We start from the raw sequence: 19,876 nt of genomic DNA, 5'->3' as shown, positions 1-19,876 counted from the left end.
TCCCACATTTGTGCACTTTCACAGATATTAAACGGTTAATAAAACCTCCTCCAAAAAGTCCACTAAAAAATGTCAGTAAACGACCATCATTTTTCTTATATTATGTTTCATCCCATATCATCTCATTTCATTTGATTTCATCCCAGTTGATCAATGTCCCAAGTTAATCATTTTCATTTCATTTCATTCCATATTATCATTTTTCATAAAATTAAGAATATAAAAATAAAACATGACTTAAAAGTTTTAGTTACCAGATCATAAAATCCCTTAAAAAAGTGTAATTTAACAGGTGTCAGCTGTCAGGTGTGTTAACTGTTAAGCGTCTATGCGATTTTTTTTTCTGAAAGCAAAAGCAAGTTTAGTAGTATGTAGGTAATGAGAAAAATAAACTATTCTGAAATATATTAAATTATTTTAACTATTCTATGAAATTACATAGATACTCAGGATCGCCTTGGATACAGTACATTTGGAAGGAAAGATGTCTGCGACCTGGATAAGAATCACTCCGGGGTATTGTTCATTGACTTGTGTATTGTTATTATTGAATAATTACTTGTTGTTTTCCTATTTTGAATAAGAACCCTTTTTTCAGGTTAAGTAAAGGAATTCATGTCATCAATCTACTCGAGTTGTCACGTTTTGAGCAATTTTTAAATCGCATCCTAGTTAAACTAAAAATGAATAATAATGAAGTATTTTCACAAGAAGAACAAGAAAAGCTCACAAAATTGTTTAAAGTCGACGAAGAAAGCTTAGTAATGAGTATTAAAACATTGAAATATTTATTAAAAAAAATGTTGAAATTCATTTTTGTACCACTAACATTAAGAACTGATTTAAAAAGTCTTGGATTGTGTGATGAAAAGGCAGATGTTATTGTTAAAGTATGGTCTTCCGAAACGAGGCCAATACTTGATCAATTCAGTAAAGAAACTTCTGGTATGTCACAGGATGACTTAAATTTCACATGGAAATTAAATGCAGAGTTGAGTTCTGATTATTGCAAAAAAACAAAAATCCCTAAAGCATATTTGTCTCTAACCAATCATAAAGGCCATACTGAAATAGAATTGACACATTCAGAGTTATATTCCATGTTTATTAATTTTGAACAGATACAAAATGAATTGGATAATTTATAAAAAAATCTTAATCTAGATTGATTGGTCAAAATTATAGATGTCAAAATGTATATTTTTGTAATTGAAAAACTAGCATCTATTTTAATGTTCTAATAAAATGTCTTATGAGCTAAGATTATTATTCACCTATATCTATATCATTATCACCATAAATATTGTCAATTTATTTTGATTGTGGATAAGGAACAAATCAACAAAACTATTTAACAAACATTTTGGTCCTAGACAGAACAATATTTTTCATGCACGATTTCAAATACTAGGATTGTGAATATTTTATTAAAATATATACATTTAAACAATAGATTCATTAAAAAATTCAATAAAACTATCTTATTCTTCTTGGCCAATTTAGTTTTTGATATTTTATTGCTTAGATGGGTGGACGAGCTCACAGCCCACCTGGTGTTTAAATGGTTATCAGAGCCCATAGACAGTAAATGCCACCACCAACCTTGAGTCATGAGCTGTTTTTTTTCCTACCTATACTGAAAGCCATGAGAGTCTATATTAGCTTCACCCTAAAGTGTTGGTGAGGTCACGGGGCTCAAACCAGAGTGTTGCTAACACTGGCCCTAGCAAAAGCAGTGTTTCGCAAAATTTACCACTGGATCGGAAACACGACCCACTAAGAAGATCCAGCGAGAAACTCAGTGGGATGTGTCTATGGGTGAATTCGCTCGTCGAGCCCTTCGTCGCAAGTGACGGGTTCTATGAGGACGGTGACCGGTGCTTGTGGTGCCTAAAAGCACCGTTAAAGGATCGGGAGGATCCGTAATGACGTGTTTTGGGCGACGTCGACTGTTTACCATTCGGTCTACAGGTTAGGTATACCCGATGGTATGTAATTTCCAGCGGCTACGACAAGAGGTTTCTCATGTGCCGCCTTCTTAAAGTGGCGCAATGATGCCGGCTGTAGTTACTTACTGACTAAGCCAAGTTCCAGGTCATCATGGAGATCCACGTTCCTTAGGAACCATGGTGCTCCGACGGCTATCCTGTAAAATCGGGATTGAATAACCTGAAGGGGTTTCAAGTTAGTGCGGGCCGCGTGAGCGAACATTACGCTTGCATACGTCATGACGGGGCGTATGCAAGTTTTGTAGAGTGTCACCTTATTACGGAAGGACAATTTGTTTCGCTTGCAAAGCATAGGGTAGAGATGTCCTAATATGATGTTCACGATTGACTTCCACGGTGAAGGAATAACATCGTGTAATAAAAATCAAACCCGCAAAATTATAATTTGCGTAATCACTGGTGGTAGGACCTCCTGGGAGTCCGCACGGGTAGGTACCACCACCCCGCCTATTTCCGCCGTGAAGCAGTAATGCGTTTCGGTTCGAAGGGTGGGGTAGCCGTTGTAACTATACTGAGACCTTAGAACTTATATCTCATGGTGGGTGGCGCATTTACGTTGTAGACGTCTATGGGCTCCAGTAACCACTTAACACCAGGTGGGCTCTGAGCTCGTCCACCCATCTAAGTAATAAAAAATAAAAAAATGAAGGCGGCACGGTCGTGTACCGTTTGGATATGGGGACGGAATGTTATACCTCTGTCGAGGGTGACGCCTAGATATTTGACCTTCGAGGCCCACGGTATGGACTGGCCAAAAAGAGTGATGGGGCTAACGGTGGAGGTGTTAACGCGCCTATTAGGGAGTGGGCTGCTCGAAGTGGTATTCGGAGGGCGACCCCTTTTGAAGAGCACCGCTGTGCTTTTCGTGGGGTTGATGTCGATGCGGCACTTCCGGAACGAATAATGACTTCTTGCTACACGAGTAGTAGATAGCCGTGTCATCGGCGAAGAGCGCTAGATAGGTCTCCGGAGACCGGGCTATACCTACAAACTGAGGTACGTGACGAGGGCGAGAGCACGTTCCTTCGACTCGATATCGGAACGAACGGTTCGATAAGAAGTCTCGTATAATGGGTTGAGTTCCACTTTAACTTTGTCATCATGTGTCGACATCAATGCGTATTAATGGTGGCTTCTTAACTGTTGAGCATCTATAAAAGTACATAATGTGAGAAAATGAAACAAAGTCGCTGGGAATGGCTTCACAGACTCGTCTAGAAAGTCCACTGAAGTATCAGAGAACAATCATTTTACTGTGCGTTTATTTTATTCCATCTCATCTCATTTCATTTCAACCCAATTGATTACAATCTTAAATAAATTAACTTCATCTCATTTCGTTCCATAATATGATTTTTCTTAAGATACAATAAGTATGTATGTAAGAGTTTAATAAATCAGGATTTTTATTATCTCGACTCTGCCAACAACAGTCATGCAAGAAGCTAATTGCCATACTAAAAAAAAGAAGAACATTATTTATCTATGATTTAAATTTTTAGATGTTAGAACACTGTCCTTACGTCAGAGGTTTTGGCAGCCCGCGGGTGAACTATTTTCTTCATTGTTGACCTTTCCTAAATCTAAGGTGTATTTATTTCATCACAATAAGATTTCTGGTTGTGCATTCACTATAAATCATACAAATTTAGTTAAAGTTTGCAACGATGGATTCGGAAGATGACACGAAAGACGATGTGGACTCGGGTAATGAGTCTAGTGGAGACGATGTCGACTTTGCAATGGACGTTGAAACTCATAGTACAAGGGAAAGACAAACTGAGCTTGAGGAGTATCCTTACGAGGTTTTGTCTACAGAGGAGATTGTCCAACATATGGTTGACTGCATTAAAGAAGTGAACACTGTCGTCGAGGTCAGTATGTTAGTTGTGAGCGTAAACAATGGACTAATTGATTGAGGTTACTCGTACAATGGTACACTTTGATAGAACCTTTTGTGTTGTGGACTAATTTAGTCGCAATTGATCTGACATGATATTTTTGACTGTAGGTATTGTTTATGGTTTGATTTTATTATTAGCAAACACAGTTTCTAAGAATTAAATCATCACAGGAAATCATTATTTGGCCTAATATAATCTTATGAGCCATAAAGCATTTTATGAAAGGTAAAAAGTCATTGGTATTTTTTAGAACATATAAAACTGTAAATTGATGACTAATAACTTTGTAATGCTGACTAATGTAATAGAACAAAAAGAGTGGTGCTTAAATAAATATTAAGCAAATACAAGTAGATTTCATATAACTAATTTTAATTCATCAAATATGTATGCAGAACAGAATAAGAAAGAATGTTATACATTCTTATTCAATGTTATACATTCTTTCTTATAATAAAAAGCTACAGTAAGATTCTAATAACAATTTCATTTGCATATATAATTAATAGTTTTCATTGTCAATTGCATTATTATGTACTATGATAATATTAAGGCCTAGAAAAGTGCTTATTGTTGATTAATATTGATTTGGAGATATTAATATGTTAACATGTACCTATGCTTTTTTGCATTAAGGAAAAAATCTGTTTAACTAAATATTCATTAAATGAACTGTAGAAATTATGGGTATGGTTTTGTGTTTGTGCTGAAGTAGTATATCATTACAATTTCAGCTTTGGAAACAACTTACTAACAATTATGAAAAAACATTACCCCAAAAGCAATAAACGTGTGGTTCCCTGCAATCTGATGTCATTATTATTCAATAGAGTGAGAGTGATCCTACAAGCACCAGACTAGGTTCTCCAGGAAGCTAGCTGTGGGGCCTGGGGACCCAGGGTCTGAAGCATAGCCACTCCCATTTGAGAAGCACATAAGTGGCTATTTGACCTATCTCCAAGCAGGCTTAGCACACATAACACAATCATGTCATGAGTGTGTGTAACATTGATTGCTCTACCTTTACTACTTGTAGTTCTCAGGTTGAGATGGAGTACTTGTTAGACTAATCTTCCATTGGACCACTTTAGCCCCTCAACAGATCTTTAAGGCAATTTAATCTGTCATTTTTTATATTAATGGATTACATAGTTCAATGATATTTTTTAACCTAAAGCGAGAGTCAGTTTTATTTAAATTTAAAATTTAAAATAGTAAAAAGCATTTTTTGAACTAGTAACAATCAATCTCTATTAAATATAAATTGCATTTCTGACAACAAAATTGAAATTAAAAAATGATAAGGCTCTCAGTAACATACTAATTATGTTTATATGAAACTAAGAAAAATGTTGATTTGTGTAAAATTTAACATTTTGCACTAAAACTATACTAATATATATCAACCTAAGTTAACAATAGCCAGTAACAAATTTTTACTAAATCTAAATAAAATACATTGATATGAAACTGCAATATTTCATTTAAAAATCTTTGAAATTGGCTCTTAATTGACTGTAACAAAAGTGAAAGTGATCATTGAGGAAATTTGTAACACTGTAAATTAACTGTAGGGACTAAACTAACTAAGTTAAGGGATCTCTTATCTTCAGTTTTTAGAAGCTTGTCTACTCATAGGACTTACAAAAAAAACTAGTGGATGTAAATAATTTGTTTGTGTTTAATAGTTTTGTTTTAGTGGTATATAATTATGTAAAAAAAGAAAGTTTATACAATTTTTTTCTTTACAATGTTAGGGAGATATGTAGCTATGAAGTCCCAACTATTTCACTCAGATAGTATATACCTGTCCTTGAAGATCCCCTGATTAAGTATTAAAAATTCTGATTTATGGTGTGTTAAAAGCATAAAAAATCCTGTCAAAACAGATTCCAGCAACAACAACAAGGATCTTACTGAATCATTTCAAATGGGACAAAGAGAAGCTTATGGAACGTTTTTATGATGGAGACCAGGATCAGTTGTTCTCTGAAGCTAGAGTTATCAATCCATTCAGGAAACCTGTCATACAAAGGCCAAAGGTAAATGTATTGCAGACTATCCTAAAAAAAGTAATTATATTACAACATGATTAAAAACATTTCATTACATTACCATATGTGTATATGCTAATGTAATCTTAATTTTTTATGCTATATTCATCAATATATGTGAATAATAGACATAATTAAATTTACTTTTGTGATGTAATCTTGCAATTTTAGAGTCATTATATTATTTCTAACATTTTAAATAGTTTACAGTTTTTGTGATGACTAACCACTAAACTGTTATTTATTCAAATTTGAATATTGTGTTGGGAGTCATTTGGAAATATTATAATGACAATAAAAGTTTCAAGTTAAACCATAAAAGTAGTTTATAATTAATTTCTTATATCATCATTATTCCATGTTTTATTTATTTCTGTAACTACAAAGACAAATTATGAAATAATCACCGTTGTTATTATGTACAGTACTGTTTAAATGTAATACTTGGATGGAATTTTTTTGTAAATGCCAATCCTTCTTTTTGTTTTGGACTGGGCCCGATCCTCTTATGAGATAACTGGCTGTTAACGTCAATCCTAACTGTAGACTTTTTTATTTACTGGTAACAGTGCGATTTACCCACTATAAGCTTTATGTGTCCATTATTATTTCTCTTTGCTCTGCAGAATACAGTGTTCATTCAAACGTATAGCTCATCAATGTAATCAAATGCAAGGTTTTTTTAATTTTGCTGTACAGTTTACACTTTTTATTTAGATATTTCCTTACTAGTTTTTTTATTTTCAGCTTCCCAGGAGGATATCAACGTCTGGTATGGAAGAATGTGAAATATGTTTCTCAGTTTTACCAACCTCTGTAAGTTTGACAAATATTTTTAGGGCCTGAAAATGTTTTTCATTATCATTGATCTGTTGATGAATTCACGGCTAGCGTTAAGTGGTTGCGAGAACCCATAGATGTCTTGTTTCATGTCCTAATCTGAAGAAATGAGGTTGAAGTTTAACTTTGTATAAAGGCTACATTATTAATCAAATCAGAATGCATTGTTGACTTATGGCAGAAATAGAATCACTATATGAACAATGTAAACAAGCTCACTGCCCATCTGGTTTTAAATAGTGGCGAATACACATCACAATGTGAATTCCACCAGACACCTTTAGATATGTCGAAATCTTAATTATCCAATCCTTCAAGCTGAAAAGTCAGATGCCATATTATTATGCTTCATAGTAGAAACATAGAATGGTATCCTATAAGTGTGGGCTATAAGTGCCTATAAGTGTGTAGGGATCCACCCTACCTACAATAAATGACAGTGACAATGAGCGGTCACAGTATACTGACTGCTATGAAACTAGAAACACCGCTACTCATTCTCTGTGGAAAATGTTAGTTGGTACTGCTGGGTGTGGAAAGGAGGAGTTGGAGTGTTACTATTCTAGGCCACGCCCCTAATCTTGGTGGTTACTGCCGCTCACTGATACTGGTGATATCACTAGCAAAGTCAGTCACGAAACTATTGGAAAGGCTTAACACCGCGTAAATTAATGCTTGCTGAAAATACATAACCTCATTATTTTTTTGCACCTTTTAGTAACATCTCGGCAATGTAACACTTCTCACGCGTGGTACGGTAAATAAGTGATGATGGCCTCGTTTCAAACGGGGTCATTTTTAAGCCACACACGTGTATTTATCAATTTATTAAATTATCGAAGATTAGATCATAAATTTTGAAGGCGCTTAAAAGCCCTATAGTTATTGTTCATTTTCCAATTTCCATTTGATGAACATACGACATTATTTAAGTATATTTATATTAATTCTTTTACGTTTTCAGATTATGACTGGGTTGGAATGTGGTCACAGATTTTGCACGCAATGCTGGTGTGAATATTTAACTACGAAAATAATGGAAGAAGGCTTAGTGAGTAATCATGGATATGCTTCTCAGTGACTTGTGATTGTGTCAACTGTGTTACTACCGCTCTGTAGTTTATTGACCTAATATCCAGATAAGCGAAAACAGTACCTACGCATTTGTTTACCGTATTTTTTATCCTTTGTATTTTTTAATTATTTTTTTTTGTATTTCAGTATCGAATTGTTTTGTCTACTGGATTCAAGAAGGATTTTCTTGTATGAATTTACAGTATTACGATTTTGTTTCAGGGTCAAACAATAGCTTGTGCCGCTCACGCCTGCGACATACTTGTTGACGATGCGACCGTGATGCGGCTAGTACGAGACTCTCGTGTTAAACTTAAATATCAACACATTATAACGAATAGTTTTGTGGAGGTGATGATTTTAATTTATACTATCAAATATAGAGTGTATTGAAAACGTTCGGAAATGGAGAGGTTGTATCTGTAAACGTACAATCTCTTTTTTTATGAATTATGTTGCATTACTCATGATGTCTCTTTTTAAAATCGAAAGGTTTGTGCTGTATCTTCTCGCGAAATAAAGTGAGACGTTCTCCAAATGGCGTAAACAAACATTGCATAAAACAGTATTCATGTTCAGTTTCCTTTAAAGCCATCTCACTTCTTTATCTTATTAATTTTTCTTTCAAAGATGTTAAATTAATAACATTCTTTATCAATTTATCTTTAACATCTTTGTACATAACTTGTAATGTTGATGAGGAAATATCAACAGTAAAATAATATTACAAATTATAATGGACAAGAGAAATTTACGAGATAATATTTTTAAAATTATATAAATTATCGTTTTACTGGTGGTAGGACTCCTTGTGAGTCCACACGGGTAGATACCACCGCCCTGTCTATTTCTGCCGTGAAGCAGTAATGCGTTTCGGTCGTCCACCCGTCTAACCAATAAAAAAAAAAGTGTGGTGTCGTGGGACACCGGATAGGAACGAAGTTCCTTATTATATAAATATTAATTTAAAGTTCTATTCGAGGTATAAAGAAAATAAAACTGGAGGTTTCGCAACAACCCACGGCCATTTGGTAACGTGCGAACTTATTGTGGTACACTTCATTCACGGTTGTTTGCATAAGAGTTAGTGTATTGCGCAAACGAACGCTCTGAGATCGTGGTCAATGAATGATAAAAAAATTTAAGTCGTACACTGTGTGCATTACTAATAAAAATCTTACGTTACGGTCGTTTTTTCCCGGTTAGGGTACCCCTCCGCATCGTCCCATAAGGAACTTCGTTTCGAAAAAACCCCACAATTGGATGCCATATTATTAAAGATAGATGTTTTTGTTTTTGTACTGAAGAGTATGAGCAATAAAGAGTATTATTTTGTAACGTGGTGTCCGCGTCGACAGTGCAACCGGCTGCTGCGCTGGTGCCCGTCCCCGGACTGCAGCAACGCGATCAAGGTGGCGTACGTGGAGGCGGCGCCGGTGACGTGCCGCTGCGGACACACGTTCTGCTTCGCCTGCGGAGAGAACTGGCACGATCCGGTCCGGTGCTGTTTACTGAGGAAGTGGATTAAGGTCAGTGATCCTGAAAATCTACGGAGGGACTTTGATTTCCTCTGTATTTTGTAAAATATGTTCCGTGGGGAGCGCTCTGCAGGGACGTCTTAAACTAGGATGGGGCCCTTGGGCACACAAGAATTTGAGGCCCTTTTGGAAAGTAAAAAAAGCGAATTATAATAACATTTTTTTACTGAGTATGACCATTTATTATAGGTAATCAAATACAGTATGATATAATATGTCATTAATGATATTAGAATGCTGCTGGTTTTTTGGTTACGATTTCGATAACGGTTTCTTTCGGGGTGTCTGTTGAGCAAAATCTTCTATTATAGGCATAGTATATCTTGTAATTCTGATTACTGATTCTGAAAAAAGGGTAAGATGCCCGAGAAAAATGTTTTGAGAATAAGCGTGTGAGATTAATTTTCGGTCTTTCGGGGCCCCCTGAGAATGGGGGCCCTGGGCACGGGCCCCGTGTGCCCTTATGGTAAAGACGGTATTGGTGCTCTGAGGAATTGTTTGAGACTTGTGGAGAGTATTAAGCGGTGGGCACCGGCCTGGTTTGGCATTGCTGAAGTCCATGGGCGACGGTTACCACCACCATCATCAGGTGTATGTATGCTCGTCTGCCTACTAAAAGGTAAATAAAAAAAAATGATAAAGATAAATTTATTGGCTTCGCCTGCGTTTATCTATCTATTGTATGTGTCAACGGAACTTTTCTACGTAATTTTTGCCAACTTCAAAACGAGTGATTAACTTGAAAATTTGCACACATGTCAAGAACCGATAACAATAAAGTAGTTTTGTTATTTTAGCTTAAAGACTGATCACCAGGATTTTGAAAAAATCTATATTTTTTTGTTATTTAAACGTATTTTTTTTAGGTTTTGAAACATTTAATTTCAAAATGTTTAAAACTAGATCAACTATAAAGACAAAAGAATGTGTTAATATTAGGTAACTATAAAAAAAAAGTATATAATAAAATACAGAGAGAATTTATTTATAGAAATGCGACGACGATTCGGAGACCTCAAATTGGATAGCGGCTAACACGAAGGAGTGTCCTAAATGCAACGTCACCATCGAGAAGGACGGCGGCTGCAACCACATGGTGTGCAAGAATCAGAATTGCAAGGCCGACTTCTGCTGGGTGTGTCTTGGACCTTGGGAGCCCCACGGCAGCAGCTGGTACAGCTGTAACAGGTATGATGTCTTAATACATTGTTTAACAATTGTCTATATTTTTATTAAAAAAAACTAGCTGATCCGGCAAACGTTGTTTTGCCATATATAAGATTTCTAGGGAATTTCTAGTGTAGAAAAAAAAAACTTATTGTAAGTGTGTAAGGATGTGATAAATGAGTGAAAGAGGCAAGTAGCGCTGTGAATAATTAGGGAGTATAAAAATAACAAAACCTCATTCAACCACATAATACCTCATTATAACAAAAAAATAAAAATTGTCCAAAAAATAATGCTAGGGGTGGATAGCCCTTATCACTGTAGGGTGGGAAAATAAACTGTAGCCGATTCTCAGACCTACTGAACATGCATATAAAATTTCATAAAAATTGGTCAAACTGTTTCAGAGGAGTATGGTAACTAACATTCTGACACGAGAATTTTATATATAAGATATTATTTGAGAAATTCTCTACTTGATATTAAAAGTCTCGTTAGAACGGTTAAGAAACGAGTACATCAGGCGTTTCACCTTTAGGCAAATACTACTTCCAAGTAGTACTTTCTAAACAGGCTTCAAAAATTTTAATGTTGCCGAGATCTTTTTCTGGTGGTAGGACCTCTTTGTGAGTCCGTGCGGGTGGGTACCACCGCCCTGTCTATTTCTGCCGTGAAGCAATAATGCGTTTCGGTTTGAAGGGTGGGGCAGTCGTTGTAACTATACTTGAGACCTTAAACTTCTTTAAAAATAATCTTAAACTTCTATCCTTATTACACGTGACTTAATGACAGATACGACGAGGACGAAGCGAAAGCAGCCCGGGACGCACAGGAGCGATCCCGCGCAGCGCTGCAGCGCTATCTGTTCTACTGCAACCGGTACATGAACCACATGCAGTCGCTGCGCTTCGAGTCCAAACTCTACGCCTCGGTTAAAGAGAAGATGGAGGAGATGCAGCAACACAACATGAGCTGGATTGAGGTTAATACTGTAGAATAGGGATCGCAGCGCATAAAATAAAACTTCCACTGTTCCAAATTCTTCTGTTATAATAAAAAACTTCAGAGGTGTCAAGGGACACCCGGATGGAACGAAGTTCCATTCGATTAATTAGTGAAGGAATTGTTTTTTTTTTTAAGTTATAATAATAAATTACGGCATTATGAAGAAGAAAAAAACAATACTATGAACTAAATTACTATTGTTGAAACGCTATCTCGAGAAACTGTACTCATTACGCGGACCAATCGGATACGAGCAATGTCACGCGATAAGCGCCTACACGTTGATTGGTCAGAATGACGGATCTAAAAAGTGTCGTGACAACTTTTCGTAAGAATTTTTTCCGTCTAGCCCCCTTTCACAACGCGCGATAAGGAACTTCGTTCCAATAATTAATAATTAACACTTGTATTACGTTTTGCTCATTTTTCAACCGTCTTCGCCATTTTCTAATTTTCTGTCATTCTGTCTGTCATTCTCTTCTCCCTTTCTTTCCGTTTTCTCTCACTCACATCTTAACGCTCCGTTCCACACTCTTTACATACGTTCCGTTCTTACCAATCCTACAATACTGATTTTCTTGTCATAATCTCGCGAAGTCTGTACTCCGAGTTGTACTCATATTGGGTTTATAGTTTGACGAAGGGCCGCTGGCTCCATGAACCGTCTAGCATTTTAGGTATTGGGTTGAGTAATCGCTAAGAATGGTGACAAGATTAAGTTAAAAAAAAATGCGGACCCGACTACTAGGACAGATGGAGGAGACAATAGTAATGGATTTAGATAGTTATGGTTTTATCACTATAACTTCCGATGGGGCAGACCAACTATTAACACATACATAATAACATTTCAATGCTTTGCACTGACACTATTTGAAAAACGATTACTAAAAATAGTTTGTTATATTTAAAGTTACTGTACGAGTCATGTATCGTAAAGGGCACGCGCGCATTCACATCAGCACTTTTACGTTGCTTTACTCAAACCGTAGTATAAAGCGCCAGTACACGTTCAGCACTCATATACAGCGGTACTCACCACATCAACATACATAGATAGAATTAGTTACTTGTTAGCCAACTATATAATAAACGCATATTCTTTGACTATCAGTGATTTCTTCCTATCTAAATCTCAAGTTGCGTACGCCACATTCAGTAGCGCATACAGTTACTTACAAACGCCCCTCGTTTCACAGGTCCAATTCCTCAAGAAAGCTGTAGATATTCTCTGCCAGTGCCGACAAACGCTGATGTACACGTACGTGTTCGCGTATTACTTGCGCAAGAACAACCAGTCGGTCATATTCGAGGACAACCAACGCGACTTGGAGTCGGCGACCGAAACGCTCTCGGAGTACTTGGAGCGGGACATCACTAGCGAGAACCTTGCCGACATCAAGCAGAAGGTTCAAGATAAATACAGGTAAGTGTTTAATTTAATATTCTTTAGACGATCTGAATTTCTACGGATTATACGAGCCCTTGTAGTTATTTGTGGCAGGGTGGCATATGCACGTTATCTTTTAAAAATACTAACCGTGGTAGACGAGTTTGTGGTTCACTTAATTGATATTGATCACTGCCGCTCATAGATATGGGGATAGTTAAGGCACAACGCACAAATAGCGACACATCTTACCTTAAAGCAGTAATATTTAAACAGTACGTTTTTAAAATTTATCGACATTTATATTAATTCAACTTTTGAAAATTATGAGGGATTCGTGAATGTAATAAAACGATTTTGGTGAAAATAAGATGTGCTTACACTGTCAATATTTATTACGAATTGTACAAAATGTTTCAATAAACTTGTTACAGATACTGTGACAGTCGGCGAAAAGTGTTATTAGAGCACGTGCACGAGGGATACGAGAAGGACTGCTGGGACTACACAGAGTAAACACATTGCCTCTCTATAAACTGTGTCGCGGGTCGCTATCCTGCACCCGTTTGCACTTAAGGCTGATTTACACAAGAGAGCTTCTCGTCTTGAATTATTCAGAAACGAGTATCAATCGGATGATAGTTTAAAGATTTTGGCGCTTCGAGAAGCAGAACTTGTAATGTTTGTTCCCACGACTAGCACTGCTAGTGTCGAAGAGAGTTTACGAAGAAGCTTATGAAGAGATTTATATCTTTGAAGAGAGTTCTTTTTGTAAATCAGTCTTCACGCAAACTCGCGTGCGTTGTACGGACACAAAATAGTGTCGTTGAAATTTGTTAAATTTTCGATAACGTGTGACGTAATTGCTCGCTAATGCACGTATTTCAAAAGAATCTTATTTTTTTTTTTTAATAAAAAGAACACAAGTTCTACAATTTTCATCTAATCGTTTCATGAAAGCTGCGACAGTCACGGACGTGTTGCCAATTTACGACCATGACAATTTTTGTAAAAAACGTCATAAATTCAATTTCTAGAAAATTAAATTATATATACAGTTATATATATATGTATCATAAAATTAATACAATATTTGTATAATAAATCATTATGACACTTGTCCATATAAAATCCTTTTGACTTCGAAATTCAAAAGGGTACAGTGATTGCGTTCAACTAGGAATAGTAAAACTAGGTACATGAAAATGTCACGATACACTACTAACGCGAGATGTGTGTGCAGTATGATTTTAATAGTCTAAGATCTCATAATGATAACTTTTAATCTATAAATTGCACCAAATTTTAAATAAATACGAAATAAAAACAGATTCTACATTGAAAACTATTTTTTGTCAATATTACATCCAATTACGTTGGTTTACGTTCTATCGTTGAAAATTCAATTATTCTGTAACTTCATAGTTGAATATTTTATTTAGAGTAATACGCTTGCGGTCATCGTCATTATGAGTAATTTCGATGGATTTCTCGATATCATTTTCGAATAAGATACTTAGATGTAAATGTAATTTAATCATAGTAACTACACTAATCGCTGCACATGATTGCCGTTTGTTCACGGACGAAACATTTGTAATGTAATTCGACAGATGCTTTAGTGTTTCAGTGTAATGTATAGATTATTATTAAACGTCGATACTTTAAGTTTCGCGTGATCTAGTTATTTTAATGTGCTTTTTTTTTTGATTAATATGACCTGATTTTTTTTTTTATATTGAATATATTACATGGTGTTTGTTTAGTTTTTAACTGTAACTCCGTCTTTTTGAAACTAAACAGCTTCCATATTTGATGAATTAGCGAAAATATTTGGCCGAGGGTGGCGAGGAATTCTAAATTTAACATTTAAACTTTTGTTTCATGTTGTTAGTTGTGATTAGAGGTTTTTATTCTGTGGTCGGCTTAAGTTTCAGCTCCGTGAAGATTCCGTTTCCGTGGTGGCTAAGAGCACACTCCATACTATAAATAGAAGCATCTTTTATTTATAATAATAAAATTAAACATTAACTATTTGTAGAATAAATACAGCTTTATAAAGCTTTATCTGGCTTACGCACTCTTTCTCAGAAATTTTATTTTTATGAAAAAAAATCCGTCATCTTTTGTAAAATAATTCGCGTTCCACAACCCTGTTAATATAAAAGTGACAAGTCAGTTACATATATGAGTCTTATGAGTCTGTAGCACTGCCCGTAAATTTAATCTATAATATATGAATAAAAAAAAAAATAGAATGGTTAATTACTATTTCTATCTGTAAAGCGATTCTCCTTTTTGTTTAGTAGCTATTGACGAGCTTTATTGTTAATTAGTAAAAGCAATTTGGAAATAGTTATGATACAAAAAAAGAATATAATAAAAATGGAGGTGTCTGTGATTATGGGCGAAGTTTGATCATTGATCGTGAACTAGTATAGACAAACAAATCAGGAGGCACAAGGTCGGATCAACTTGCTTGCAAAATCGCTTTTTTATTCGTGATATTTTTCGTCTCCTTCTCGGGACTCTACTGGATTTCGACTTCTAGACTATAATTAATAGATCAAAATTTTAAACATAATATATCATTCTGAAATTGTTCGCATTAGCATAAATCACAATTTGAAATTAGAATTCGAAAAGTTGAAATATAGGATATCCGGTTTTATGTCTCGTAAAATCGAGAAAGTGTATGCTTGTTGAGTGTTCACATAGTGAAGGCTCCGTTCCGAATAGATGAGGTCCTCAAAACAACAGGCTCGCTAATCAGATTATAACCAAGAGGATCCATCCGACACACATACTGTTGTACATATAGATGCTGTATAGATATTTATATGGTTAAAGACGTATGTCGTAATACCTGAATGTATTCTAGGGCATGTATGTGTGTCCGTGTTACGGGCACTTTGTCTTAATACTAAGACGGTAATAAAAATAGTATCATTTAATGTTTTTTTTTTAATTACCACCTTGAACTCCTACCTCCTCCTTGCATCCCTTTCTTCCAAACCTTAGTTAATTATGTCATTAAGTCAGAAATCTTAAATTGAGTTGGGAGGCTTATACACACAATGTCAGCTAATTTAGAACATGTAAGAAACGTGTAAGTAATCGAATAAACTAGCGCTGTATTTTAATTTTCAACCATGTTCTCCAGCTAACTCGGTACGCTTTCGGCAGCAATGAAACGTAAACCAACGCATAACCATTGCTGGTTAACGATAGAAGAATTATAGAAACGACTAGGAGTGGGTAATATCGGTTTTGCCGCGTATCGAATCGTATCTATATATCGAGGATCAATATCGGATATTGAATCTATATATTTTCTGAATCTATATATTGATGGATGCTAGTAGATTTTCTCGATTCATGATATTTGAGATTTGAAACGTTACGCTGATATAATATCGTAGTAGATATAGATTTAAGTCAACGTTATACGGTTGGTTTTCTGATATCAATTTATAATATGATCTTAAAGTAATAAAAAGAACATGAAAATAAAAATATCAAAAAAACTTTCCTTCATGCTTTTACCAGGCTTAGGACTGGCTACATTATTTTCAGTTTTTAGTATTTTGTGTCTTAATTTAAAATTACAAAATATACCAAAAGAGTGTAGATTTCAAAAGTTTAATACAAACACAAGAAATAAACTCAATTATTTGGATTCAACTAAAAATAGAAAAATGTGTACTTTAAAAATCAAACACAAAAAACTTTTAAGTATTTATAAACACTTGTCCAAAAATTCTAGTTCAAGGTCAAAGCGCGTGAAATTAAATTCAACGATGCAAATAGGCTATACTGCATTCAAGTTAGGGTCGAAAGTTGAAACTTCTTTCCTAAATTGTATCCTGCTGATACGCTAAGAATAATCTACAGACTTATGGACTTAAATATAAGGTTTACAATTGTATGGATAATGCCTGTTTCTGTTTCATTCATCACATGATATCCCTATCGTGCGCTCACTCACTCTGGCCGATTCGATACGAACCAAACGAATATTGCTGATATTAACGAATCGGTACGATATGCCGATGCGCATATCGAGCAATATCGTGTATCGGCTGATATCGAAATATAGATTTCGATTCACGAATCGGTACGATATGCCACGATGCCGATGCGCATCACATCGAGCAATATCGTGTATCGGCTGATATCGATATATAGATTTCGTGCGGGGCGATATCGGATTCAACGATATTGCTGCGATATATAGATATTGAATCTATATACGATTTATATCACCCACTCCTAGAAACGACAAGTACTGTATGCGCGCGAGTTCATGTTCATCGGGGCCAGAGGCGACACGCGGGGGACAGCTCGCCCCACCTTCGCCCACCTCCCCGCATTTGTCTGACGTCGAGTGTTGTCCTTGACGGTTGTGACGCGCGCTTATCGATATCGAAAATTTACGCTAACGCTATTGTGTTAACCATGACTACTCCGCTTCCAACAAGTTCAGGTAGAAAAAAACCTACTGAAAAAAGATACTGATTTCGACTCATCTGTCGGTTGTCTTTTCATTTGATAGTGATTGAATTGGAATTTAAAAAAATATTGTTTCTATTAGAGATAAATAATTTATTACTTATCACATTTATTTTATTTCATAAATTGCTAAATTACCTTAAGTTAAATTAAACCAAGTTGACAGCTGTTGACTAAATCGGTAGTTATTATCGACATTACCATAATTAACTAGGTCACAGCACTACCGGATTCCTCAGGATGGACATAAACTCGCGCGCCTACTGTAGTATTCTCAGTACGAATCAGTGATAAATATTTTTTCCTGATTTACGCTGCGGCAACAGTATCCTCATATAATCTGGTTTAGTATTTTTTTTAATTGTGACAGGGACGCTCTGGCGCCTTCGCCTTCAAGACCCAGTACAGCATAAGGAATGTGGTTTTATGGTGAGTTTAAAATCTATACACAGTACAGTAAAGTTATATGACTACCGTTTATGTAAACGAGTAAAGTTATTTTAAAGTATCAATAAATAGCAATATAGTGCAAGTTTTAGTGTAGTAGGTATTTCGAGTATTAATATCAGTACAAGTGTAGTAAGCATTTTAACTCTATTTATATTTGTAGGGAGCTAAGTGGATAATAGTAGAATATTTAAAGTCGTAGACACAATTAAAATTATTTATACGGTTTATTAATATAATATTCATTCATTTTATTATTAAGGACGTTTCGAATACCTTAAAGAGGTTTCGTGGTCACAGATGATACGAGGTGCTATGCGTTGATATATGATTACTGTGCTAATTAGTCAATAACGACTAATTGATCGTCTTGGCCTAATCGATAAGAAGCTAGTCGTCATACTTACTATAAATTTGAAACAAATTGTAGGTACTTAGTCCGCATGTCTCAAGGTGGGTGTCGATTTTCAGGTATTGATTTATATGTGCTCCGGTAACAACTTAACACAAGGTGGATCGTGAATTGATACACCCATTTACGAAAAAAAAACCAAAAAAATCGAGAAATAAGAGATATAGATATAGTGGTTGAACTAAATAGCGTAAGAGAGAGATAGAGATAGAGTAAACTATCATAAACTATGTTGCACACCAAATTGGAGATACACATTACATTGTAGAGAGATATACATTGTAAACGAATGGGAGTAAACCATGTGTGAAGATTGTTTATCACTGTTAATTTTGCAAATGAACATGGGCTTGCGACGACGTAATAAACACTTCATGTAAATCCCAATTAATTGACATAAAGAAGATTCATTTAATGTTTTTTTCAGGCTGGGAATGGATCGTGATAAAATTGACAAGTGAGTTGACTGCCGATTATCGATAGATAATTTAGTACTATTGTAAAGTTTCATAAATTATGGAACTTCAATACATATATGATTTTTGTAATTAATAAAAAAATGTAGAAAGGTTTTTTGTTAGTGAAATAAAATCGTTAATAAAAATGAAGTTTAATTGGGTTCGGTGCTTTTAGTAGACAAAAAAAATGCAGATTTTAGTATTTCTGTAGTTAGCGCTGACGATTATCTATCCGGCTATTATTTCGGTCGTGAAATAAGGCATTAGGCATAAAGAATATTGACAGGTCGTGATTGTCTAGACTCTCTAGAGACTCTTGACTATGTAACTTTTAAGTAGAGTTGAGTTTACGATTTTAAAAAAAGGATTCCGTTCATTATTAAACTTTTTTCTTAGATTTAATTTGTTTTCTTTAAAAATGAATCGTAATGTGGACTTAAAGAAATGTTATAAATTTTCATTAATTTTATTGTTTATTACGACGATACTTTATTTTTCATACATGAGATTTTCCCACCTAGTGGGCGGGTGGGGAATGTGGCTCTGCGGTCTGCAGATTTTTGGAGCAGATCGCGGGCCAATGGATACTTTTAGGGCCCTATTCACCAAACGACTCCTCTTGCATTCTCTCACCGGCGTCCGATCTCCGTCCGACGTCAGAACTAAGGGCAGAGTGGGGGGTTCCCGCGGTGAACATTAGCTAAGGCAACGAGATATCGTTTCGGTACAGACCTTACAGATCCCGCATCGCCAAGTCAGAATGCAAAGACAGACTCGCGGCGTTACCGTGGGGACCCCCGACCGGCTTGTCGTCGAGGTGATCGTCGACGACCAACGGCGCCGAACTCCGCGGTGCAGCGTCAGGTCATCCGGGTGCATCGGTGTCGTTGGTGTTCTGACATACCCCGTTGGGTCAGAACCACCCTTCTCGGTCGGAATGCGTTACACTTGCCGATCGGGTAAACAAAATCCCTGTAGGCCACGCCACTTGAGACTATGGTTTGCGATATGCCCGTAACCTAACTTTTTATCTAAGTATTATTGTGGTTGCTTAGTTTTTGATGAA

General features: G+C 35.7%; 1 protein-coding gene across 2 annotated transcripts; it reads left to right on the top strand.

Annotated features, from left to right (window-relative positions):
* The first annotated feature begins 3,501 nt into the window (after nt 1–3,501).
* LOC101741924 (E3 ubiquitin-protein ligase ariadne-1) lies at nt 3,502–18,956 on the top strand. 2 transcript variants are annotated; one of them, XM_021350210.3, is made up of 12 exons: nt 3,502–3,883; nt 5,803–5,955; nt 6,715–6,783; nt 7,772–7,858; nt 8,104–8,232; nt 9,240–9,410; nt 10,411–10,607; nt 11,379–11,568; nt 12,791–13,017; nt 13,416–13,493; nt 17,864–17,922; nt 18,780–18,956. In XM_021350210.3, the coding sequence occupies exons 1-11, from the start codon at nt 3,677–3,679 to the stop codon at nt 17,904–17,906; spliced, it is 1,551 nt and encodes a 516-aa protein (XP_021205885.1). In that variant the 5' UTR covers nt 3,502–3,676; the 3' UTR covers nt 17,907–17,922; nt 18,780–18,956. The 2 variants fall into 2 exon arrangements, with proteins under 2 accessions (XP_021205885.1, XP_004929690.1); XM_004929633.4 differs by lacking the exons at nt 17,864–17,922; nt 18,780–18,956 and having other exon boundaries at nt 13,416–15,935.
* Nucleotides 18,957–19,876: the final 920 nt, after the last annotated feature.

This window comes from Bombyx mori, chromosome 21 (genome assembly GCF_030269925.1).
Source record: "Bombyx mori chromosome 21, ASM3026992v2".
In the NCBI taxonomy this organism is placed as follows: domain Eukaryota; kingdom Metazoa; phylum Arthropoda; class Insecta; order Lepidoptera; family Bombycidae; genus Bombyx; species Bombyx mori.
This window is presented reverse-complemented; position numbering and strand designations above follow the sequence as displayed.